Consider the following 25,011-nt stretch of genomic DNA (forward strand, 5'->3'; position numbering starts at 1 on the left):
ACCCCTACTGCAGTCCTAAGAGCTGGGGCCTCTGGGGGCCGTAGGAGCAAGGGCAGAGGGAGTGCCCAGCTCCGGGCTCACCGCTCCATGGTTTTCATCTTGCTCCTGAGTCGGCGCGCCTCCTCCTGGGCTTGTTTGCTCTCATCCTGCTGCTGCTCCAAGTACTTCATCTGCTTCTGAAGAGCAAACACACCCATGCCTACCTGTTGCTTGGACGATCCCAGGGCCCATGGCTAAAGTCATCCTGAACCTCTACTCTAGAACTGTCTCCTTTTCCAAGTGCTGATAACCGTGTGTGCCCAGCCTCCAGGGAGGAAGGCTCCTGGGCCCCAATCTGGCTTGTGCTTTTTCTGCTATGAGGCCCTATGCCAACTGCTTCCTCGCCTCCCCGCTTGCTTCCTCCTGAGATATGTCTTACCCCAGGCACAACCCACTACCACCAGCTAGAGGCCCACTGTGGGCTGCCAAGGTCCTGTGGCCTAAGGGCTCATGGTGCATGTCATGTAGGAAGCTGAAGAAACACAAATCCAGGTCTCATTATCCACCATCTAGACCCGAGGATAGTTATCAATCAGACTAGGAGAGCTGAACCAGAGGCAGCTAGCCAGGCTGCCCTCAGCACAAAAGCACTCCATCTCTGACCTGGGAATGCTATCAAAGATGCCCGCTCTGCAGCCAGGTCCTGATTCACTCCTTCCCTCCCACTGGCCAGGCCACGTGATCCAGCCCAGCCACCAAGCAGGAACAGAGACAACGAACACCCTGGGGCTCTGTCTGTTCACAAAGATGGCTCCCTTTCCCTTTCAAATGGCATCCAGCAAGGACTGCTCCTTCTTACGAGGCCAGAATATCAATTGCGGGCTCAGATCAATCGCCTCATGCCCCTTAGAGAGCAAGAGGCTCACCAACCCAGGCTGATACAAAATTCATCTGGGTCTAGAGCAGCTTGCTCTGCAGGCTTTGATCTGCCCGGTCAGCTCAGCACAGCTGACTTCAAAGGCCCCCTGCTCCTCCTTGGGATGCTGTTTGATCTGGCTCCAGAGAGCAGCCCAGCCAAGGACTAAAGTGCTAATGGAAGGTTCTTCTGTCTGGCTTCATCGGTGGAGTACAAACCACTTTTGGAAACAAGGTTCAGCCTCACTGAGGTCTTGGCTGAGCTGCCCCTCCGAGAAGCACCGGGAAGGTCTCACCTCTTCAGACTACTCGGTACAAAATCCAAGCACAGCCAATATGACCCCTCACTTATGGACTGGATGGGTACAACATTGGAGGCCTGGGGAAGAAGGGATTTGCCTCTACTTTATAACTGCACAAACGAAGGTAATGACCAAGGGAAAGCCAGAAGATAAGGCCAACGGACTTGTGCGCACAGGACCCGGGGACCCACCTTGAGGGTGGAGCACAGCATTTCGGCCTTGTCTAAGGCCTTCTGCAGAGATTCCACAGTGGCGTTGCGTTCTTCCAGCGTGTCCCGCAGGGTGTCAATGATGACCTGGCTGTCCCTTTTCTCCTTCTCTGCAGCAGGGGTGGGAAGGGGGAAGGCCCGTTCACCCATCAGCATAAGAACCTGAGCCCTTGGGCTCCAGCACTGCACCCCTGAGCCAGGTAAGGAACAAGTCCCCAGTCAGCAAGTTGGGTGGCCCACTTCTCTCTCTGGCATGCACCAAACCAGGGAAGCTAAACCAGAGTCTCTTCATTCAGGGGATAAGACCCTCTTTCTGCTTCTTAGAACTACCCGAGTAAAGATTTCACTGCTGTCCACTCCCATGGGTCTAGTTAATTCATCATCTTAGAACCCAAGCAGGTTTTCTGCCAAACTCAGCAGCCAAACACTCTCCTAGAAATAGTCTGTCCCATTAGGCAGCCCCCTCCCAGCCTCGGTCCTGGGCAAGAAGCCTCAGACAAGGAGAAGAAGCTCATCTGGCCTAAGTGGATGGCTCGAGGCACCTCCCTTTTTTCTCCTTTTCTGCCAATCACAAGAGCTGGCAAAACTCTTGGATATAGAAAGCAGGGAGAGCCCCTAGCTTCACCAGAAGGCTAGAGGCATTCCTCCCAGCTCCCCACCCCCCGAACCACCTAGGTCAGGAGCTTCCCAGGGCCCCTTGTCTCTTACTAACTCACCTTTCTGGGAAAGCTGGGCTCTCGTATTATCCAGTTCATTCTACAAGGTAATATCCACAATAAGAAGCAGAAAAGCATCATACCTGGCTTCCATACAGCATCCCAAAAAGCTTGCAGGGAGATCCAGGAGGTGACAATGAGGCCTGTAGGTCCACAGACCCTGCTATATGTCACGGCCAAGCTAAGCCAACAGTGAAGAGATATGTCTTGCTTTATCTCTATGCTTTTTTTAAAAAGTAGGTAAGATGGAGGAAAATAATCTCAAGTACAAGACCCTGGGACAGGGAAGGAGGCAGAACAGGGGCAAGGGAAGCGAAGTTGGACCTGTGTGATCAGTCTCACAGCCAAGGCTTCCAGCACTTCCTTGGCCCTGTGCTGGCCCTTACACTCTCTGGGCTTCAGCTGTACTCACTGGGGACACAGAGTGGGGATGGCTAAGGACCTGGGGTCACCACTCCTTCACTCCACCCCAGGTCCTGCTGGCTTCAGTCTACTTCTCTCCAAGCTCTGAACTCACTCTGCGTGCCATGAATCTTCCAACCCTGATGAGGTAGGCAAGCTGGGACAACTTTACGTCTCTGGATGAAACCTCACACGTGCTAGGCTCTAACCATACTATTGTGAGGGTCAAATGAACCTCTTAAAGCCCATGCGTAAGTTACAGAGCCACTGCCCTAGAACCACTGAGAGGCAGGGGCAGAAATGAGCCCAGCTTCCATTCAGGAGTCCGGAGTACTCAACACCCAATGGGCAAGAGAAGTTTTCCATAAGCAGGAAAACCAGGCACTGCAGAACTGAAAGTCTTGGCCAAGGAAGGGTTCATGGCAGTGGCAGGATGGAATCCAGGCAAATCTTCCTCCAGATCACCCTTTCCAGGTCAATACAAGACTCAGAATTTCACACGTGACCAATACTAAAGCCCAGCCCCAGTAGGATAAGCTCCTTGCTGTGAAAATCCCCACCCAGGACTCTGGGGCAAAAGCTTTTGGTGGCTGGGTGGCTCAGCATAGGCAGAACATCCTGGAGTGCAAGTGGTGGGTAGAGAAGGGCATGTACGTACTGCCAGAGAACAGACACCAACCCAAAGCTCCCCCGAGGCCCTGGCCCCCACACCTAAGCAAGGTACCTACAAGCCCTTGCTCCAAACTACTCAAGATGTTGTCTCTCTGTCTCCTAGATCTGGCTTTGAAAGCCAGAAAGAAACGAAGCTGCCTTTGTTGTCTTTATCACAGGGAGGACGCAGTTTAAAACCAGGAGCAGTTACCATGACGATGAACATGCTGGCTTTAAGCACAAAAGCTCTACGTTCTTGAAGCAGTAAGGTTCCAAGGACATCACGGCACCCTGGGGCCAAGGCCAAATGAACCCTGGGCTGACAGATGCCCAGCAAATGAACACACAGAGTCCAGGTACATTGCGAACCCCAATCCCACTTCCTCAAGAGGTTTTGGCCAATCCAGCCCCCTGGTACACAAAGAAAGTTAAATCTTGGGCTTGAAGGGAAGAAGTGTAGGGGGGAATTCACCCATTCTCCCCTGCGTTGTGGGTTTCTGCCCTGGCTCACATCCTGATTCCAGGGGTTCTGCCCTCCATTGCTGGTCTGGGAAAGACTCAGGCACCTGGATATATACCAAGCTTCCCCACAGTTTTGAGGCACAGACAGGTTTGTGAATAGTGGGTCCACACATCTTCCCTGGCTGAGGACTAGAAGAGTTTTCTGATCTGTCTCTAGCTGTCAAAGCAGCAAAGTGGGCTGGGAAGGATGGCTATAGAAGCTCTGCAAGGTGAGAGAACCTCGGGAGAGACACTCTGGTCTTTGGTGGGAATTGCTCTGAAATCCCAAGGGTGAAGGCTCACAGTCACGTGGCTCCTCTCTTCCCTAACAGTGTATTTCTCCAATGACTGGGTCTCATCATCACTTTTCCTCTGCTCTCCTCCCCTCTGCCTTGAAACCTCTACGACTCTCCCTCCAGACTCCATCTCCACAATCTCCACACCCACCCTATGAGGGAGCAGAGAGTAAATTTTCAGAGGGCTTGGGGTTCAGTAGAATGACATAAATCCTGGGTACCTTTAAGAATTCTGCATCTAAGACACTCTCCTCCTCTTGGGCAAGGTCAAAGAAGAGCTTATTGATAATGGTTCTTCTGCCAACCTGGATGGAAGGACAAGAGAGAGTATGACTATATAGCTGGGTCATGAGCAAGGATGACAGGATGTGCATGCAGCCGAACAGGCAGCCAGGCCTGTTCTCAGCCCTCACTTTTCACAGCACATCCCTTGGAATCAGATGAGCTCTGTAACCCTACAGTCATCCCACGCTGGTGCCACTGGTTTGGTGGTTACTAAATTAATGTCACCGCAGACCCATGAGGTGACTGTTCAAAAGATACCCAACTCTCGGTGCTGGGCATTGAGGATGGGGAAAGGCAAGGAAGGAGGCTAAATTTACCTAGGTGAAGACCGGCCCGGGCAACAAGTCTATCTGCCAGCTACTCTTGGGCATAAGCAGGCCTCCTGAGCCACTTAAGAGCACAAGGCTTAATCAGCCTCAAACCACGAGGGTCCAAAAAGGTCAAAGATACTGTTCAGTTTCGGAGATCTTTCCTGATTCCTGCTCCCTGGCAAGGAAAAGATGTCTTCAGCTGAGGTTTTCACCCCATCGCACTCACCTGGATTCGGCACTGTGGGCAGGTCCGACTTGGTGCTGTCTCAAACCACTGAATTAGGCTGGAATGAGAAGCAGAGAAGCAGACTGGTGAGCCCTTGCTTGGGTAGGGACATACAGGCCAGGTAGGCACCCTGACCACAACAGTGTCTGACTTATTCCTGCTCGGCCTGATGCCTGACCACAAAGGAGGGCAGTACCACAGGTGGTACAGCACATCCCACAGGGCCTCACTGGTACAAGCACTCTGACCAGTTGGCCCTTTTTTTGGCCCTGTTAGGGTCCTCCCGACCCCTGAGCTGCTCTTTTGTCAGCATTCGGGGCTCTGACTAGGAGGGAGCAGGAGCCAAAGTTCAGGGTCCCTCAGAGATGGGGATTCTAGTAACACCCCCACTTTAAGCTGGGACTCCAAAGGGCTAAGCTTTCAGAGTAAGGGTAAACTAGAAGCAAATGCAAGTCGTGGGAAAAGCAAAATACAGTCCAGCTTCACATCCTCTATGTGAGTGGTCCAACAAAATCTCAAGCCTTAAACTCTAATTAGTCTCCTACTAGTAGACTCTCCCACCAGAGACCAGGGAGAAAGAGTCCTTTCTGGAAGATAATACCATCATCCCAGGCCTCAGTTTTTTTCTATAAATAATTTTCCATATATTAGGACAAGATAAATTCAAAGGTAGCCAGGCACAGTGGAATACTATACAGCAACGAGAATGAATGAGTCTACAACTAAGAACAATATTATGGATGAATCACCTACACATAACATTGAGGAAGAGAAGCCAGACACAAAAAAAGGTATATTATGTATGATTCCATTTACATAAAGTAAATGTTTTAGTTGTTTTTTTTTTTTTTTAAGTAAATAGACAAGGAAAAAAGCACTACACGTGCAAACCAGAACATATGCACAAAGACTTCAGATACGGGAATTGTCAGACACAACATAATATGGTATGCTAAGGAAATAAAAATCAAGACTGAAAATATCAGTAGAGGGGTGCCTGGCTGGTTCAGTCGGTACAGCATGTGACTCTTGATCTGGGGGTTGTGAGTTTGAGCCCCGTGATGGGGTTAGAGTTTATTTTAAAAAAGAAAAAAATACATCAGTAGAGAACTACAGAATAAAAGGTGACATGGCAGAATTTAATAAGCACCAAACATAAATTCTAAAATTAAAAATGGCCAAAATTAAGAATTGGATGGACGAGTTTAATGGCAGTTTAAGCACAGTTGAAGAATTAGTAAAATGAAAAAGGTCAGAGAAAACACTGAGAATTAAAAAGATGGAAAAATACAGAAGAGATGATAAAAGATATAAAAGATACTGTGAGAAGGTCTAGCATACATATAATAAGGAATTCCAAAAAGAAAGTACTAGGTGGAATTATGCACTTTCCCCAAGAAGTCTATGTCCTAATTTCTCAGACCTGCGACTATTTCATGTTATATGACAATAGCAATTTTGCAAATGTGATTAAGGATCTTGAGACAGGGGGCGCCTGGGTGGCTCAGTCAATTGAGCGTCCACCTTCGGTTCAGGTCATGATCCCAGGGTCCTGGGATCGAGCCCTGCATCGGGCTCCTTGCTCCGCGGGGAGTGTGCTTCTCCCTCTGCCTCTTCCCTCTACTTGTGCGCTTCCTCTCTCTCAAATAAATAAATAAATTTTAAAAAATAAATAAATAAAAGGATCTTGAGACAGGGAGATTATCCAGGTGTGCCCCCATGTAATCACAGGGTCCTTAAGCGAAACAGGAGTGTCAGAGGCATAGAGAGATCTGAAGATGGAGAATGGGGCCACAAGCCCAGAAAGGCATATCCCCATTTACAAACATTGACTATAATCCAGTAAACTCATTTTGGACTTCTGACCTCTGGAACTGCAAGCTAATAAATCTGTGTTGTTTTAAAACACCAAGTTAGGGGCGCCTGGGTGGCTCAGTCGTTAAGCGTCTGCCTTCGGCTCAGGTCATGATCTCAGGGTCCTGGGATCGAGCCCCACATCGGGCTCCCTGCTTGGCGGGAAGCCTGCTTCTCCCTCTCCCACTCCCCCTGCTTGTGTTCCCTCTCTTGCTGTGTCTCTCTCTGTCAAATAAATAAAATCTTTAAAAAACAAAAACACACCAAGTTAGTAGTAATTTGTTATAACAAAAATGAGAAACTATATGAAAACAAAAGATATAATGGAATAGAGACAATATGTGAAAAGATAATGGCCGATAATTTTCCAAAATTAATTAAAGAAACTGTTCCACAAGTTCGAAAACCATAATGAATCCCAAGCAGGATAAGTAAAAAAATGGTAACAAAAAGAGCTGAAGTGCTATGTTATTGTCAGGCAAAATAGACTTTAAGTCAAAAAATGTTACAAAAAAACAAAGAAGGACTTTATATTTTGATAAAAGGTACAATCCAACAAGAAGAAATAACAATTATAAACATAGATGTACCTAACAACAAAGCCCAAAAATATATGGAAGAAGAATGGACAGAATTAGAGACAGAAATAGACAGTTCTACAATAAAAGCTGGAGATGTCAATAACCCACACTTTTAATAATGGGTAGAACAATCAGACAGGTAATCAATAAGGAAATAGAGGACTTGAACAACATAAACCAACTAGATCTAACCCACAAATACTCCACCCAATCACAGCAAAATACACATTTTTCTCAAGTGCACAAGGAACATTCTCCAGGATAGACCATATGTTGGGCCACAAAACAAGTATTAATAAATTTGAAAAGATTAAAATAATACAAAGTATCTTTTCTGATCACAATGGAATGAAACTGAAAACTAGTAACAGAAAAAAAAACTGGAAAATTCACAAATATGTGGAAATTAAACAACACACTCTTAAACAACTGATGGGTCAAAGAAGAAATCACAAAGGAAATTAGAGAATACCTTGAGATGAGTGAAAATGAAAACACCACATACCAAGACTTATAGAATACAGTGAAAGCATGCTAAGAGGGAAGTTGATAGCTATAAACACAGACATTTAAAAAAAAAAGGCACCCATTAGATAACTATTATAAAAAAACAAACAAAAACAGAAAATAACAAGTGTTGACAAGGATGTGGAGAAATTGGACCCTTGTGCACTGCTGGTGGGGTTGTAAAATGGTGCAGTCAAAGTGGAAAACAGTAAAGCAGTTTTTCAAAAAATTAAACATAGAATTACCATATGATCCAGTCATTCCACCTCTGGGTATAACTCAAAAGGAATGAAAGCAGGGACTCGTACAAAAACTTCCAAACCAGTTCATAGTAGTATTACTCATAGCAGCCAAAACATGGAAACAACCCAAGGTCCATTAACAGATGAAGGGATAAACAAAATGTGGTATTTCCATACAGTTGAATTTTAGTCATAAAAGGAATGAAATTCTGATACATGCTACAACATGGATGAACCTTGAAAACATTATGCTTAGTGAAGCAAAACTTAAAAGAAAAATATTGTATGCTTTCACTTATATAAGATACCCAGAATAGGAAAACTCAAGGAGACAGAGGGTAAAATAAAGGTTTTCAGGGGCAGTGGGGAGGGGGTGATGGAAAGCTGTCATTTAATTGGTACAGTGTTTCTGTCTGGAATGATGGAAAAGTTCTGGAAATAGACAGCAGTGAAATAAAGGGAATTAAGAAGTACAAACTTCCAGTTATAAAATAAATAATTCATGGAGATGAAAAATACAGTGTAGGAAATATACTCAGTAATACTGTGTATGGGGGTGCCCGGGTGGCTCAGCCGGTTGGGCATCTGTCCTCCACTCAAGTCATGATCCCAGGGTCCTGGGATCAATCCCACATTGGGCTCCAACCCCACATTGGGCTCCCTGCTCAGCAGGGACCCTGCTTCTCCCTCTCCCCCTGCATTCTCGCTCTCTCTCTCAAATAAATAAAATCTCTTTTTTTCTAGATTTATTTATTTATTTGACAGAGAGAGAGAGAAAGAACAAGCAGGGGGTAGTGGAAGAGGGAGAAGCAGGCTCCCCGCTGAGCAGGGAGCCCATGAACCCTGGGATCGTGACCTGAGCCGAAGGCAGTTGCTCAACTAACTGAGCCACCCAGGCGCCCCATAAATAAAATCTTAAAAAAAGAACACTGTTGTATGGTGACAGACGGTGACCACAATTATCATGGTAAAGCATCGAGTAATGTGTAGAATTGTTGAATCAATATGTTGTGCACCTGAAACTAATATAATATGGTATGTCAATTATATTTCATTTAAAAAAAAAAGAGCTCTGAAGCAGCCAGGCCACAGCTGCTAGGGGAATCTTTCCTCACCAGCTGTACATTCAAAGGGTCAGCAGGACGGCTGGATCAGGGAGGACCTCCTTGCCCTTCCATGGTTCTTTGGTATTTTTTAAATATTTTATTTATTTATTTGAGAAAGAGCGAGAAGCCGACTTGCCGCTGAGCGGAGAGCCCGATTTGGGGCTCAATCCCAGGACCCTGAGATCATGACCGGAGCAGAAGGCAGATGCTTTACCAACTGAGCCACCCAGGCGCCCCCTTGCCCTTCCATGTTATCTTGGGTTTCTTGGAGTCAGTGAATACACTGGGGTGTCTGACCAACGAGATGACTCTGGGTAGAATAATCCCAAACCATCAAGCAAACCACAACAAATCGGATAGCCAGAGGCCTACCAGGTTATCTCGAAGAAATAAAAGGCCTCGTTAATTTGGCCAAAGTTTACCTCCGCCCAGAGGTGTTGAAGTCACACCTCTCTGCCAGCGGATCAAGGAGCCCCCTACTTTATCTTCACCGAACCAACTCTTTCCCTGGACTCAGTTCAGCTGTCACCTCCTCTGGGGAGTCTGCCCAGACCCGCCTCAGTCCAGGTCGGGAAGCTACGGTGGGGCTCAGGCTAGTGCCGTCTTAATTACCTGTCTGGGCTCCGCCCGGGGACCCCATACCCCACAGTTCTGTAGCCGTACCAGGCCGCGAGCCCGGCCCCGCCACTACGGTCACTCACCACTGCAGGTGGAAGGTGTGGCCGCAGTGGATGGCGGCCACATCTCGGGAGTGGTCGAAGAAGTCGGAGCAGATGGTGCACAGCGCACGGATAGGCATGATGACTGGTCTAAAGGGGATCAGGCAGCCAAGGAAACCTCGACCGGTCCAGCTTCGCGGCCGCGCCCCCGCGTCCCCGCAGGCTTCAAATTTGGCTCCACGGCGCAACTTCCGGGAGCGGACCGGAAGTGGTTATAAGGAGCCTGGAGGCTGGATCCGGATTGGACAAACCATGGGGGGCGGGGCTTAACGACCGAAGAGACTCCTGGGGCTGAGCGCGAGACTGTCAGCTGTAATTCTCCAGTGGCTCCCCGAAGGATTCGGCAGGTACTCGCAGCAGCTATGCCGCCGGCGGGCCCCTTTCTGGGGCAAGACAAGACATTATGGTCCGACGCCAGATCTGGTGCGAGGCGCGCCGGGCATTGGCTCCTCAGCCCTGTTCTGTCAGGGCAGCCTTCTCTGCACTTCGAGAGTCGAGAAGACCGAAGCCACAGGGGAATGGGACGATGGTCCCGATGGAGAGTGGCCCCCTGGGCTCTGGGCAGTGCTCAACCGTACGCCCGTAGTTCCCACAGACTAAAAGAATGACCCACCCTCTCAGCCTTCGGCTCTGAGTGGTCCTAGAAAGATGGACACAGGTCCTAATCCCTCAGGACACCCCAAGCTTACTCTGGCTTTATCCAAGCAAGGCATGATGATGATCCCTAAGTTTGGAGGCAGCAAGGCCAGTACCCTGACTTTAGCTCTTAGCTCCCAGGAGGATCAGCATGCCTCTGGACTGTATAGTGGGGTTAGAATTTTGGAGGCCCAGATGCTTCATAGACCAGTGACTAACAAAGCCTTTTATTGATTCCTACATCAGAGAAGTTATCTTTGGGGTTCTCCCCGAGAAAGAGCAGCATCCCTGGTGAATTCATCTGGGCCAGTCAGGACTGGAACAAGTCTTCCTAGGAATTTTCATGCTTAACTATTTTTAGCAGTGTTACTACCCTCTCCCCAGAAGAAAGCTTATGTAGAGTCCCATGATCTAACGCTGATTTGTTCCACCTGAAGTAGACCCAGAGTGAAGTTCTTTGGGCCTGTGTGGAAAGCACAGGCATTGTCCACAGGGAGGAGGAATCAACACAAAGGGCAGCATAGAACCTTTGTGCAATGCCCACCCTGCACCCTCTCCCCAACCCAGGGAAGCCCACTTTGTCCATGGGCAAGGTCTCTCCCTATGGTGGCTGGTCTGTGGTGAGTTTCAGTTATATGCCTAAGTCAAGACAAGGGCTCCTTGTTCAACAGGACTTGTCAGAACAGCAGTCCAGGGGGTTTTCCTTGGCACAAGCCCAGGACAGGACCCACCACCCACATGGATTTCTAGAGTCCAGAGGACCCGCCACAATCAAGGAACACACAGTGGTAAAGAATGATCTGTACCCAGCCCAAGCAATCCTCATGGCACTGAGCACAGACATGTGAACCTACTCCCAGCCTCTTCCCTCCCCACTGCCTTCCAGGGGCCCCTCCCCAGTAAGACAGAGGAAGCAAAGGCAAGAGGATGGCCAGAGGCTTTGGCAGGGTGACATTTATTTGCCAGGTTCAGCAGGCACACAGTTAGCCTACCGACCTTCATACACCAGAGCAGACCCACAGGCATGCAGGGAGAAGGGCAGGACTGCCACTGGAGTGCCGAGCAAAGGCCCGGACCAGTGTGGCTGCCTGCCCAAGCTGTGGTGGGGTCTGACAAAGGGCACCTGCCAGGAGCCTCCATCAGGAAACTGGGGAGCCTTATTCCACTTCCTCATCCCAGTAAAAGCAACTCAGCATAGCTCAGAGGCACCTGGGCCTCTCTCTAAGCCCTGACAGAAGGGGAAATGGGTCACAGACATAGAGGGGTGGGGGTGGGGGTTCCTCTCTATTTTATTTTTCAATTAGGAGAGCAGAAATCTGCCCCTGTGAAGGACAAACCTCAAATCAGATTATGGGACACTGCCATGTGGCAGGCCCCCTGGGATGGAGAGGACTGTAGCCTGAGCCTGAGGAACACCATCAGAGAGGAGCCAAGGGCTATCAGCCTTCCCTGTCTGGCTCAGGGTAAGGACCCAGCTAAGCTGGTGCACTAGGTACTGGGCCTGCACTCTGCCTTCCCAGTTTTCATTGCCACATCCCAACTGTTCCCTCCTTCCCCTTACAGGCTCATGAAGCTCAGGGCAGAGGGCAACCCACTGCAGAACCCAGGAGGGCAGGAAATAGCACAAGGATATTATTGGTGGGAACTTTCCAGGAACAAAGGTGGACGTTTCTACCCCCCTACTCATTCTCTTTCACTTCTGAGGACCCCCAAAGCTACCAAGCAGTGCCCCCAACCATGCGACCAGTCTTGTCTTAAAGCATACTGCCCTAGATTTGTACATTCTCTATACCAGCCTGTGTCCATTCTTAGAGCAGCCCACATACCACAGGCACATACCTTCATGTGCAGGAGCCTAAGACCGCTGACAGGGCCTCGCTGGAGGACCAGCTCTCAGGGCAAGGCCACCCAAGTTTAGGGCCTGGGAGAGGATGGGACCTGCAGGGCCTGCCTGGGGAAATTGTGAGGCAAAAAGGGAAGGGGAAAGGGAGCAGGGACCTCCTGAGTATCCCTAGAGCAGCATCCCGCAAGGAACAGAAACTGGTGAAGCTAGCGAAAGACAGAAAAGCCACAAGGAATCCATGCAGGGGCTGGGGCCGGTCCTGCCTCTGGCCTGCCCACCACTCACGCACATACACACAGGAGATGAGACTGCTCTCCCGTGGCCCCCAAACATGCCCCACACTGGGAGGCAGGGGCAGGAGGGAGCAAGGGCATCATGCCAGTGACTCTTATGTACAGTGAGAAGCCCCTCATCCACTCTCCCACCCTCCTGCCCGCCCCCTGCCCCACACCAGCCTGCTCACTCAGCTGGTCTCCTCCCTCCGAGACTCCTGGGCATAGCCAGCAGCCTCTTCCCCTTTACTAGAGGGTGGGGCCTGGCCTGTTGTGCCCCCGGGGGCTGTGCTGTCCGGCTGGGCCAAAGCCGGCTCAGGGGTGGCAGCTGCCTTGGTGGCTGGTGTGACACTGCTTTGAGTGGTGGACATGGTGCTCTCTTCCATGGCTGGTGTGGCTCTCCCATCAGTGGCTGGAGTAACACTCCTATCGGTGGCTGGGGTGATGCTCCCATCGGTGGCTGGGGTGATGCTCCCGTCGGTGGCTGGGGTGACACTGCCATCGGTGGCTGGGGTGGTACTGCCATCGGTGGCTGGGGTGGCACTACGGTCTACGGGGGCTACATTATCGCTCTTTGTGGCAAGAGCAACAGCACCCGCTGTGGCTGAGGTGGCACTGCCCCCAAGGGCTGGGGCAGCCCCACTTGCAGCTGCAGCCCCGCCTACAGCCCCAGCGGTGACAGTGTCTGTGGCTGGGGCAGACTGGGCTGTCGCTGTGCTGGACTGCTCCGGGGCCCGGAGCCGTTTCATGAGGGTGGTCACTCGGACAGCCTTCTGAAAGGAGGGCAGCGGAGAGAGGCCCAGAGTGAGGCTTACAGAAGCCAGATCCGTTCCTTGGCAAGAGCAAAAGCCAGACCATTCTGAGCCAAAGCCTCTGACCACCCCAGGGGAGGTCAGGGACCCAGCTGCTCACACACCCACATAAGGCAGTGACAGTGGCTACAGCCACACCTGATGGCTGAAGAAACGCCTTTCTGTGGCTGCAGGGGTGTGATACAGGCAAGAGACTGTGTGTGCCAGAAGGAGCTCTTGGGATCAGTCCAAGAAAGGGAGTCATCCGAGCCTTACCTTCCACTTGGCCCTGGCAAAGTTCTTTTCAATCTGGGCACAGACACCATCCTTGATGTTCTTATCAGAAGCAGCATTGCCAGAAATCCTAGAAAGGGTGCAAGTGCATCTGGATCTGAGGGGGTACAGGCCTTCATGGAGACTGCCCAGCCCTCTTCTCCTAAGATCCAGAGGTTACCAGGCAGGCCCTCTGGGCTGGGCCTGAGCTCTGGGCACCCCCAGCCCCTACTCAAAGCCTCAAGGATGGGGGCTACTAGATGTGAGGAGGACTAGGCCAAGGGAAACCTGGCCTCTCCTTCTGTCCTCCATGGGCCCTGCTCACCACTCATGGGAGATGGCCTCTTCTGCGGTGATGCGCTGGTCTTGCTCCACCTCCATCAGCCTTGTTACCAGGTCTTTGGCTGGGGACAAAGCCAGGGAGAGGCTAGGCATGGGCACCTCATCTCACTGTCTACGGGTGATGAATGGGCTGGGAGGTAGGAGCAGAGTCCAGCAGAGAAGGCTGAGAGCAGGTCCCCCACACCAACCCTTCCCTTTACCCACATGCTGGGCACCTCCTCACCCGCCTGTGAAATATCATCCCAATATGGAGAGTCAAACTCATAGTCGCCAGCCAGGATCTTGCGGAAGAGGTTCTTGTCATGGTTCTCATAGTCATCTTCCTCTACCTCCTCATAGAAGGGCGGGTTCCCTGAAAGCCTGCATGGGGGGCCAAAGGGCAGGGTCACCCAGGAAAGCCATGGACACAGGACCCCACCTGGCCTGGCTGCAAGCCTGTTTGCCTGCCCATCTACTCACAGGATGTACATGATGACTCCAATGGCCCAGCAGTCCACAGGGCGTCCATACCGCTGCCGCCCTACCACCTCTGGGGCTGCAAACACAGCGTCCATCTGCTGGTCAGTATCAGGCCTGGCCAGGCCTGGTACCACTCACACCACTTCCTGGGCTAGACACTTCCTTCCCCCACCCCTACCCAGAGCCACTCCTTAAATGTTGTCTCCCACCCTGCCCCTGCCCCACCCCCTGCTTGCCCAGGTACTCGGGAGTCCCACAGGGCTCCTTGATGAGGCCATTCTCTAGCTTAGCCAAGTGGAAGTCACTGATGACGATCTTTGAGTTCTTCAGCCGATTGTAGTAAACCAGGTTCTCCAGCTGCTCCGCGCAGGAATGACATGTGGGTGAGCAGAGGAAGACTCCATGAGGACCCCAGAGGCTAGACTAAGACCCCAAGGTGCTGCCCACCTCAGCCCCAGGCTGGCTGCCGTCAGACCTGGTTCCTGGCCTCACCTTGAGGTTCCTGTGCACGATCTTGAGTGAGTGCAGGTAGGCCACGGCCTCCAGGACCTGCCGCACCACATTGCTCGTGTCTCGCTCCGAGTAGTAGCCCTGGTCCAGGATCCAGTCAAACACCTCCCTCCCCGTGGCCCTGAGGGACACCAGCCCCTGAGCCCGGCGTGGGCAGGATCGGGGGTGGGGCAGGAGTACTTGGGGAGGCTGCCTACATCAGGGAGCTGGCTGGGCAAGGCACAGGGACCCAGGACCCCCAGGGTCCAGAAAGGGGGCCTTCCCTGGTTGCAGAGGGCAGAGCAGGTAAAGGCCCTGGGGACTGAGGAATCCTGGGACCCCAGGCCCACACTCACAGCTCCAGGAAGATGAAGTACTCCTTGCGGGTCACAAACACATCCACCAGTTGCAGGATGTTGGGATGCTTCACCCTGGTGGCACGGAGAAGGGCCAATAGTTAGGGCTGGGTAAACCCCTAAGAGAGGCTCTGGTTGCCACTGTGGACCACAGCAAACTGGCCAGAGGCTGGTACTGCTTGAGGCCCCCTGCCCTTGAAACCCTTCTCTGCTACCTCGTAAGCCACCCTACCCCTAGGCCTCACACTCACATCTTGAGGATGCCTATCTCGTTCTTGGCCGCCTTCCGCACCTTGCGGCCATCCCGCTTCTGGAACTTCTTGCAGGTGTGCAGCTTGCCCGTCGTCTTGTCCTTGGCCCGGAAGATCTCACAGAACTCCTCACTGCAGCCGGCAAGCACCCCACTCAGCCCTGGCCCAGTGTGGGCTGCCCTCTGCTCCCCTTTCACCAGCCCTTGCCCACCCACCCTTGACCACCAGACCCAGCACTCACGTCTTGATGACCTGTCCCAAATCATATCTGTCAGTCACCTCCGACGGCTGGTTATAGTTCTTCTTATCACCCAGAGTCACACACCCAAACGGCATTGCCAGGATCTGAGCTGCAGGCAGGATGGAGTCTGGCTCAGCTGTACCACAATGTGGAGGCTTCTCCCCGCAATGCAGAGGATGCCTCTGGGAGACCCCAGCCTGGCTCAGGCCATGCAAGGGCCAGAGACTGCATCAGAAAGGGCTAGAGGCTGGTCAGGCTCCCACCCCTGCTTTTCTGGTCGTGGCTCATGCCACTTGGCTCGGCTGCCTGAACTACAACAGCCCCCACTTACGAGAAACATATTAAACTGACATAGCAAGGAATCATTTTGTGTTGTATACATTCAACAACAACAACAAAAGATTTACCAAATGATTTCTTTATATTTCAGCTATTACACAGGTGAAGGGGGCTATAACCACCCACCCAGCGGATGGCCATCTCTGAAAGTCTGAAGATACCAAGTGTTGGCAAAGATGTGGAGAACATGAGCACTGCTAGTGGAGGCTAAGTCTCTCCTCTGGAAAACAGTTTGGTAAAACTGCTAAAGTTGAACATGCCCCATGAACCAGCATTTGCACTGCTAAATATATGCCCTACAGAAATACATACATTTATGCAGCAGGCCACTCATACAGGAAGGCTCATAGTGGCAACATTCGTAATTGCCCCAAACTGGAAACAGCCCACATAGCCACCAGCAGCAGGACGTAATATGGCACAGTCACACAATGGAATATTACACAGCAATGGAAATGAAGGAGCTGCAGCTATACCCGATCACACTCACATGGTGAATTTCACCAACATAGTGCTGAGTGAAAAAGACACAAAAGAGTACATAGAGCATGATCCTATTGATACAGAGTTCAAGAAGTGCAGAACTAACCTGTACTGTGTATGGATACAAACATTCTGATAAAACTATTTTTTTAAAAAAAGCTAGGAAATAAGTACCACAAGTCCTTCTGAGAGAAAGAGTAGATGTGATTGAGTCAGGACACGGGGAGATTCTGGAGGGCTGATTTCTGAACCTGAGTGGTGGTTTCACAGGTGTCTGTTTTTATAATAATTTGTAAAAATGTACGTACAAGTTGGGGGGCACATTTCTAGATTTTTGTTATATTTCACAATTTTAAAATGTTAATAAAAATTATGGCCATCGTGGGGCGCTTGGGTGGCTCAGTTGCTTAAGTGTCCAACTTTTGATTTTGGCTCAAGTCATGATCTCAGGGTCATGGGATCGAGTCCCTGTGTTGTGCTCTCTGCTCAGCGAGGAGTCGGCTTGGGATTCTCGCTCCGTCTCCCTTTGCCCCTCCTGCTCGTGCTCTCTCTCTCCAAGAAAATAAATAAAATCTTTAAAAAAAATTATGGCCATCCATATGAAAGAATACTTGGTGGTTATTACAAAGAATACAGTAGAAAATGTGCTATGGCCGGACAGTTTCTGAGATGTTAAATGGAAAAGCAAGGGACAGAATGAGGGGTCAAGGATGCTGCTATTTGGGTAAATTTTTTAAAGCTTATATACCAATGTATACTCACGAACTCAATTCTGGAAAGACACCTAAGAAAATCAGAGTGCTCTCTGGGGCAAAGAATTAGGTGTTAGAGGGGCAGATTTATATCTTTTATTACTTTTCTGTTAGAATTTTTACTACAGGGGCACCTGGGTGGCTCAGTTGTTTAAGTATCTGCCTTTGGCTTGGGTCGTGATCCCAGGGTCCTGGGATCAAGCCTCACGTAGGGCTCCCTGCTCAGGGTGGTGTCTGCTTCTCCCTCGCCCTCTCTGCCCTTCTGCCTCCCATTGCTTTGTGTTTTCTCTCTCTCTCTCTCTCTCTCTCTTGCTCATGCTCCCTCCCTCTCTCTCTCATATAAGTAAAATCTCTTTTAAAAAAAAGAATTTTTACTACAATTACCTTTATTGATTCAATAAACGTTGTATCCAGGCACAGTGCTTGGAGTTTCCTCAGAGAGAGGACCCCCATTTGGGTGGAAGTGAGAAAAGGCTCTGAGGAAGAAAGGGCATCAGGGCTGGGCCTTAGAGGGGAAGGATTTGCCAGGAGCCATGCCGGGGTAATAGTCTGGAAAAAGTTAGACAAGCCTGCCAGTGCCTCGCGGCCGGGGCCCACAGGGGGCCTGGGCAGTCAGGTCTAGGGCATAGGTCCCTGGCCAGGGGTGGGTGTTCCAGGCACAAAGGTGACCACACGCAGGCACTCTGACACCTGGGGCCTGGCACCCGTGGGTCTGCAATGACACTCACCCAATCCTCTCGTGCGGTGCTGGGAGGTCTGGCTCCAGCACCCAAAGGAAAGGGCACTCGCAGCTCTTGCTAGAGGTCAACTTCAGGAGGGGAGTTGGTGACAGTGTCTGGACCTCCATAATGCCCGGCCAATGTGATTCTGGGGCCATGGGGCAAGCTCTGCCTCGGCTGACTGTGCATATTCTCCGCACGGATGAGCATGCGCTGTGTACCAGGCCCGGCCTCTGGCCTTGACCACCTAGACGCTCCCCTACCTGGAGTCACTCCCAGCTATAGGAGTGGAGAAGGGAGGAAGCCACCCCCAGAGGAGGCAGCTTGGGTCACCGCGACTCTGCCAGCCAGGGTCAAAGGCCAGGACCCACACCAGCCCCGTGGCCAGCCCTGGCTTTTGTTTGCTTCCTCCTAGGCAGAGGCCACCCACTTCCCAGGGGTCATAGTCCTGGAAGTTTTCCCTCAAATCTGCCCTCAGCATTAGGGAACAAATTCCATCATTCCCTCATCCGGGTTGTCTGGGCTCAGGGAATGCAAATGCATTTCATCAGCGTGATTTAAGCCAGGGCTTAAGCCATCTTGTGAGGCACTGCAGAGGCAAACAAGAGAAGCTTTGAACATCGTCCCCGACTGCATGTCTTTGCCACCATGGTCACAGCCCTGCTCCTGCGTCTGCCGGAGAAGAGCATGTGGCTGGAATCCCACACTCGCAGCTAAGAGCAGAGGCACAGCCGCCCACCACTGCCGGCCACCCATCTCTGTGCCCCAACAATCTGGGGGAGGGGGCCCGTATCAGTCCCTCAATGGCTCTACCGCACCGCAATTTCCTTTCCAGGCTGGAATCCAAGGCCTGCGTACTGGGCGGGAGGGTGGTCCCTTAGGCTGTGGGCCCCCCAGGAAGCTGGGAGGGACCTATGTCCCAGCCCTGTTGCTTTGCTTACACCGTTCCCGGTGGCAGAAATGCCCTTCCCCCAAAGCCTCCCATCAGTATCCTATTTGTCACGGCAGAGTTATTTATAACGTAAAAAAAAAAAAAATCAGCAACTACCTAAAATCCAACAACAGGTGACTCGCCAGCTCAACTGTGTCCATTCGATGGCAGGGAGTGTGGGCCCTGGCAAGGGCCCTGCCCACCTTGGCCTCCCTGCGAAGCAGCCTCCACATGAGCTAGGTGTCCAGACAAGGGCTTAATCTCTTTCTTCTTTCCTTGTGATTTCTGACATTAGAGGTTGTTGGTGCAACAAATCATCTAAAATGATCCTGCCACTCCAGACTCAAAACGGCCCTTCTCTGAGATACCTGCCAGAAGCTCCACCTCCCCCCACCCCACTCCACCAGCTCCCAGCTCTGCCGCGTGGCGGGGGGAGGTTTTGTATATGCCCATGTCTGATCTTGCCCTCGGCCATGCATGTGCACTTGTGCCCACAAGAGCCCAGGGTTGGTCTTGCAGTCTGTCTCCCACCACAGAAATCCAGGCCTCTGCTCACAGTCACATCAGCCTGGATCCACATCCTAAAACCTCATGGCTGGGGAAGGGGTAGATCTGTCTCTCCCCCCTACCATGGGGGCCCTGATCGCCACCAGTACTACTTCTCCTCGCCAGCCTAAAACACTCATCTGTCTCCACCCCCAACCTAGCCCCGGGGTGAAGAAAGGAGAAAAGGGGTCCCCTCCATCCTCACCCACTCCACCACCTGCTACCCACTGCTGCTGCTTGGGAGACTGCTGGTGTACGCACCAAGCCCCTGGCACCTGCTGGCAACAAAGGGGGCCTGGACCCTGAAGCTGGGAGGAGCAGTCAAGGGACAGCTTCAAGAACAGTGGAAGGCCAGGCAGAAAGGGGTTTGCTTTCTCACCCCCATGGCCCAGACAGCCCAGACCTACTACCCAACAGTGAAGAGCCCTCCTCCCACTGACGCAGGACCTGGGCTGTGCCATGGGTCCATACCGGGACATGGGACGGCACAGAAGCCCCATAGCGGCCGTTTCCCTAGAGACATGGCTCCTTCCATTTTCTGCAGAGAAACAGTGTGCACGGGGGAGCTGTCCAAAGAGAGCTTGGGGGAAGTGCGGAGCCTGGCACTGCCACTGCCCCCCAGCTGGCTCCAAGGGTGCCTGAGGCCCAAGCGCTCCCCAGTTACTGCTTGCTCCTCGGTTCTGACCCCTGGGCTTGGGCAATCGAGCCTCAGGCAACCCTGAGGGAGCCTCTGCCTGTTGGTGCCCTGGTAATAAAGGGTCCCCTAGGGGCCCTACTGCAGCCTTAAGCAAGTCTGGCTCCAGAGGCCCAGGGGTCCTGCATCGGAGTCCTGTCCCCTCCTCTACCGGGGTCAGCCTGGCTCACGCCCCACCTTTCATAGCCATAAACAAGTTTCCTGCTGCCCTAGTCCTCTCCCATGTGGAGTTCCAGAGCTTGCAGTAAATCTTGGGAGGCCAGGAGGGGCCCAAGAGGCCTCCAGCTACCTCCCGACAACTGTGGGCAACACCTCCCGATTTAGTGGCAGCTGTGAACACCAGCCTTCAGGTACCCCCTCCCCTTCCCTGCTCTTCTCTCTCAGGGACTGGGGCTGGGTTTCCTGCTGCAAAGGACGTGCCTAGGCCCAAGCCTTGCCTGGCCCATAGCTGAGGTCTCACCGGAAAGACGGGGGGGAAATGGAGACTTCACCCTCAGGGTCGGGTGTCAGGAGGCAGAGCCAAGCTTCTAGCCCACTGCCGTGGGACATGGGTAGGGGGCTGCCCTGGCTGGCCTCAGGCTCTAGCCAATGATCATGGTCCGCAGTTCCTGCTGTTGACTCTCCCATCTAATGACGGAATAAGGGGGGAGGGGGGCCTCTCCAGTCTCAGTGGTGGGCATACAATCCAGTGCTGTGTCCAGAAAGTTCAGCCTTGAACTTGGCATGGCAGAGGTAAGAGCCAAGGCCCCTCCCAGGTACCTGGGGTCCCAGTCTTTGAACCCCTGAAGGAAAATCCACTGGGGTCCCTGCTTCCCTGTGGGTGGAGGGAAGTGAAGGGGAAGGCCCCAGAGTAAAGGATTGCTATGGTGATGGAAGTTTTGAAACAAAGGGAAGGGGAATGGGAGAGGTGTTGGCCAAACCCCTTCTCCAAGAATTCCCTGAGACTGGCCCGACTCTCCCCATGGGTTCTGTGACCTGGCGCCATCAAGGAAGGGGAGGTGGGGGAAGTGAGAGACTTTAGAAAAGAGAAAGGGGCAGGGACAGAGAGGGACAAAGGCAGAAACTGTAATGAAAGGGGAGCAAAGAGGTGACAATAAAAAGGACACAGGCACAATGACACAGGAGGGGAAGGAGCGCAGGGGGTTCTGAAGGGGCCCATGGGTGCCCAGCTGAGCCCCAAGGCCCCCACAGCCATGTGCTCTGAACACCTGGGGAGGAGCTGCCCGTGGTTCCTGGACCGTTGACACTGAACCCTCCTGTATCCCTCAGATATGCATTGGACTTGGTGTGGGAGGCATAACCATGGCTTGGGAGAAGAGCCATGGTGCAGTCCCCTCCGAACAATTCCATGGCCCCTCTCCTGGTCATCAGGCAGCTTAGGTAAGGCAGGTCCATCACATGGAAGACACAAATGTGGTGGTGGGAAATGAAGCTCAGAGACCTGGCTGCTTCCCTTTATAGCCCCTCCTCTCAGCTGGCACGGCCCTGCCTAGACTCCCCAGCCACGCCCCCCCCTTATCCGAGGTCCTCCCTGGGCCTTGGGTCCCTCGGGGCCCCTCTTGCAGTTTCGCCTAATTCCCTGCTGCAGCCGTCCCCCTTTCCAACAGTGGATCCTGTCGGGGGGGCCAGAAACAGCACCCTGAACAACCCAGAAACAACTGCACAGCACCAACCCCCTGCCTCAGTTTCCCTAGATGGAGATCATGGACTCTGCAGCCTTCTCCCAGGGCAAGGACTGCCCGTCTGCCAGTGAGTGGTAGCCAGGCCACGGGCTGGAGAGGGTCAGCAGCAGATATGGGAAAGGTAGCTTTTGGCACCTGGGGGTCCGGACCAAATGCTGTGAAAGAAAGGCAGAGAGAACTCTGCCCCACCCCTGGGGCCCAGCCTGCCACCGAGGGGAGTAGAGACACCAATTTCCCAGTTGAGGAAACTGGGGTCCAGCAGGTGGCTAAAACTCAACTGGGGAGGTGAGGGTGGGGGAGGGGGAGAACCAGGTCTCCCTAGGTGGTCCTGGGGGGCTCAAAGTCTGGGCCTTAGAGTGGGGCAGCAGGACAGGGGCTGGACTGAGGCAGGCTAAGCTTTTGGTGAAGGATAGAGGGCCCTGCTCCCCAGAAGGAAACCTGGTGGAGCAGGCTCTGTCTAGGGGGTGCGGACAAAAGCAGTTTGGCAGAGCTGTGGGGGGCTGGGAAAGCCTAGGGTCTCTGCCAGACACTACACGCTGGGGAAGGCAGAAATTCATTTGTTCATTGTCCACCCCCCCACTTCCCCAGCCCGGGGCCCTGCTCCCCACCGTGGTGCCACCCTGACCCCCTTCCCCAGCGCTGCTGACTCGCCCCCGCTGGCACAGCAACACACATGCGGGAGGCACACGTGTGAGCACCAAGCCCCGCACCTCCCAGCAGAAACATGTGCGTCCCCTACCCCCACCGCGCAGCGTTGAGTCGGTGCCCCGAACACCCCGCTGGCCCCCACGTTAAGGCAAGGAAGCAGGATCTCGGCTAGGGGGTTGCTGGGCCCCAGGGGCTTGGAGCCTCCTCCCCCACCCCGCGGCAGCCCCGCCCAGCCCCCTTCAGGTTGTCGCCCATAAAGAACTCTCCGTTGTCATGGAAATTAGTGACTGCTTAGCGGGAGGAAGGGGACCCGGGGGCAGTTGGGAGGGGTTGAAGGCGGCCCTGGGAGTCAGGAGGGTCGGCTCAGCCCCTGACCCCTACCCCTATGGGGCACCACGAATGTTCGAGGGTTAAGGTTTTCACAATTAGGAGCCCAGCGAGACGGGGGGCGGGGGGAGGGGGCAGGGAGGGGAGATTCGCCTGGGCCTGAGGCTCAGAGCCTTCCCCTGGGACCCCCAAGCCGTCCGAGGTGACGGGGAACTTTAAGCCCAACCCCGCACGCCGACCCCCGGATCTGCAGATCCGCGTGCAGTGCCCCCGCTGGGACCCCAAGCCCTCGAGGAGCCCCCGCTCACTGAGCGATCCGAACCTTGTGTCAGAGACCCAATCCCCCAAGACCCCCACAACGTGCGTTCGGGGGGCGCCTCCCCCCCGCGCGGCCCGCCCCGCACCTGCAGCGCCGGTCGGTCACACGGAGGAAGCGATCGCGTGTTCAGTGGGGCGCCGAGGGCTCCGGGGGCGGCGGGCAGAATCCGCTCCGGGCACGCGGGGCAGACGCGGCGCCAGCTGCAGCCGCTTCGGCTCGCAATCCTCCAGCATCTCCCGCCGCTCGCCGGCACCGGATTCGCACCCCGGGCCGGGGGCGGGCTGGGGGCGGGGCCTCCCTCAGCCGGCTCCGCCCGGGCCCTGGCAGAGCCTGAGGCCAGAATCCCACTCGGAGGGGGGCGGACGACGGGTGGCAGCGAGTCGGGGAGCAGTGGCCTGCCCGGCGCCGGCCAGGCTCCCAAAGACTCCCTCAGGCCCTCGGACTGACTGGGCAACAGGGGCCAGAGGGGCCTTCCTATGCCCCTGATAGGGAGCCGGCCGGGAGTAGGAGGTGTGGGGAAAGCCTGAGCCCTGGTGCTGCACAAGAATCTCTTGGCAGGTAGTAGTCCCCAGGGGACCAGCGCTCTGCCTAGCTCCCAAAACCTGACCCAAAGGGCAGAACCTACTTACAAGAACAAAGTGGGCAGTCGCTAGGGCAAACTGCATTACAGACTGGCATCCCCTAGCTTGGAATAGTAAACACATGGGTGAGTGTGTGTGTGCACGTGGTCAGTGAGGGCTCCAGACCACGGTGGCAGAACCTCCTATCCCCCCCCACCCGGTTCAGCCTTTCTCATCCCCAAGTCCCAGCCAGGGTGGCTGGTCCAGTCTGCCCTTTCTGCGGGGCGCTGAATTTCCCAGCCTATAAAAGTCACCTATGACATGGTGTGGATTCCACTTTCTTTCGAGCTTAATCACCCCGAAACATTTCATTAGCAGCATCACCATCAGCAGCCCAGGCTGGGATATGGGGATGCAGGAGAACTATTGCACCAAGGTGCCGCAGCAGGCCTGTCCTCTAATGGGAGGAAGCTGAGAACTGCCAGGAAGAAGCCTTGAAGGAAGCCCTGAAGGAAGTCCATTTCTCTGTCCTTTGTCAGGGAGGCACAGGGACCCAGGGCTTGCCCCTCCCCCCTCACAGGCCCTGAGAACCATCCTGAGGCCCGTGTCTGAAGGCCCGACAGGCTTCTTGGTACCTGGAGCTGGCTTCTACCCCTGCCCCAAACCTCCCAGAGAGTCTTCTGACCTCATCCTGGGTCGGGTTGTCTCCAAACCCTTGGATTTTGAGTGAGTGGCTCCCCGTGGCTGCTGACAGGAGTGATTGCTCCGGTGAGGAAGCTGGGGCTAGGGCCAGGAAGGCTGGCCTGAGACATGACCACTCACATAAGGCCCCTCAATATTTTCCCCCGGATGAGAGTGTCAAGGGGCCCTTCACATCCTTCCCTGGCTTTGTGTCACCTCTTGCAGGCCAGACGGATGCCACCTCTGGGCCCTCTGGTCTCTGGGTGGTCTCAGTCACAGCACCGACCCCACCACTACGTAGGAGTTCCTGGCAGACAGAGGCTGTGTTTCATCTCAGTACACTCAGTTCATGTCTGCGGAATGAAGGAATGAATGGCCTGGCACCCAGTCCTTCATGCTGTCTGCCCACTGTCCCCGAAGCTCTGGTTTTCTGAGGTGTATAGTGCCGCTGAGCCGTGGCCTGTCGACCCTGCACATGCGACATACACTTTCCGTCTTGCCTGAAGGTCATGGCTGTCTAGGGACAGACAAGCGGGGCCGAGGAGAAGCAGGCATGGGGGATTTAGAGGCGGGGG

The 25,011-nt window shown here is 53.4% G+C and overlaps 2 protein-coding genes across 4 annotated transcripts in view; both read right to left on the reverse strand.

Moving 5' to 3' along the window:
• The window catches only part of LOC113918534 (TRAF interacting protein), a 20,866-nt gene extending 10,895 nt beyond the window's left edge, over positions 1–9,971 (reverse strand). For 2 of the 3 annotated variants that reach the window (XR_003518600.1, XM_027587054.1), the window contains exons 1-6: positions 9,785–9,971; positions 4,794–4,851; positions 4,193–4,276; positions 2,122–2,161; positions 1,388–1,515; positions 82–176 (exon numbers count right to left, since the gene is read on the reverse strand). Coding sequence is in view for 2 of the 3 variants with exons in the window: in XM_027587054.1 (XP_027442855.1) it covers positions 82–176; positions 1,388–1,515; positions 2,122–2,161; positions 4,193–4,276; positions 4,794–4,851; positions 9,785–9,882 (503 nt within the window). In the remaining variant the exon portion in view is untranslated. The remainder of the gene's footprint in view (positions 1–81; positions 177–1,387; positions 1,516–2,121; positions 2,162–4,192; positions 4,277–4,793; positions 4,852–9,784) is intronic. The other variant, XM_027587056.1, reaches the window with a different exon arrangement.
• Positions 9,972–11,377: 1,406 nt separating this feature from the next.
• CAMKV (CaM kinase like vesicle associated) lies at positions 11,378–23,463 on the reverse strand. The gene is made up of 11 exons (XM_027585086.1): positions 23,281–23,463; positions 15,756–15,864; positions 15,515–15,646; positions 15,264–15,338; positions 14,911–15,049; positions 14,655–14,775; positions 14,419–14,494; positions 14,183–14,319; positions 13,943–14,021; positions 13,621–13,708; positions 11,378–13,326 (listed from the first exon to the last, which is right to left on the reverse strand). Exons 2-11 carry the CDS (start codon positions 15,848–15,850, stop codon positions 12,745–12,747), a joined length of 1,524 nt encoding a protein of 507 aa, XP_027440887.1. The 5' UTR covers positions 15,851–15,864; positions 23,281–23,463; the 3' UTR covers positions 11,378–12,744.
• Between the last annotated feature and the right edge of the window lie 1,548 nt (positions 23,464–25,011).

This window comes from Zalophus californianus, chromosome 1, assembly GCF_009762305.2.
Source record: "Zalophus californianus isolate mZalCal1 chromosome 1, mZalCal1.pri.v2, whole genome shotgun sequence".
NCBI lineage: Eukaryota > Metazoa > Chordata > Mammalia > Carnivora > Otariidae > Zalophus > Zalophus californianus.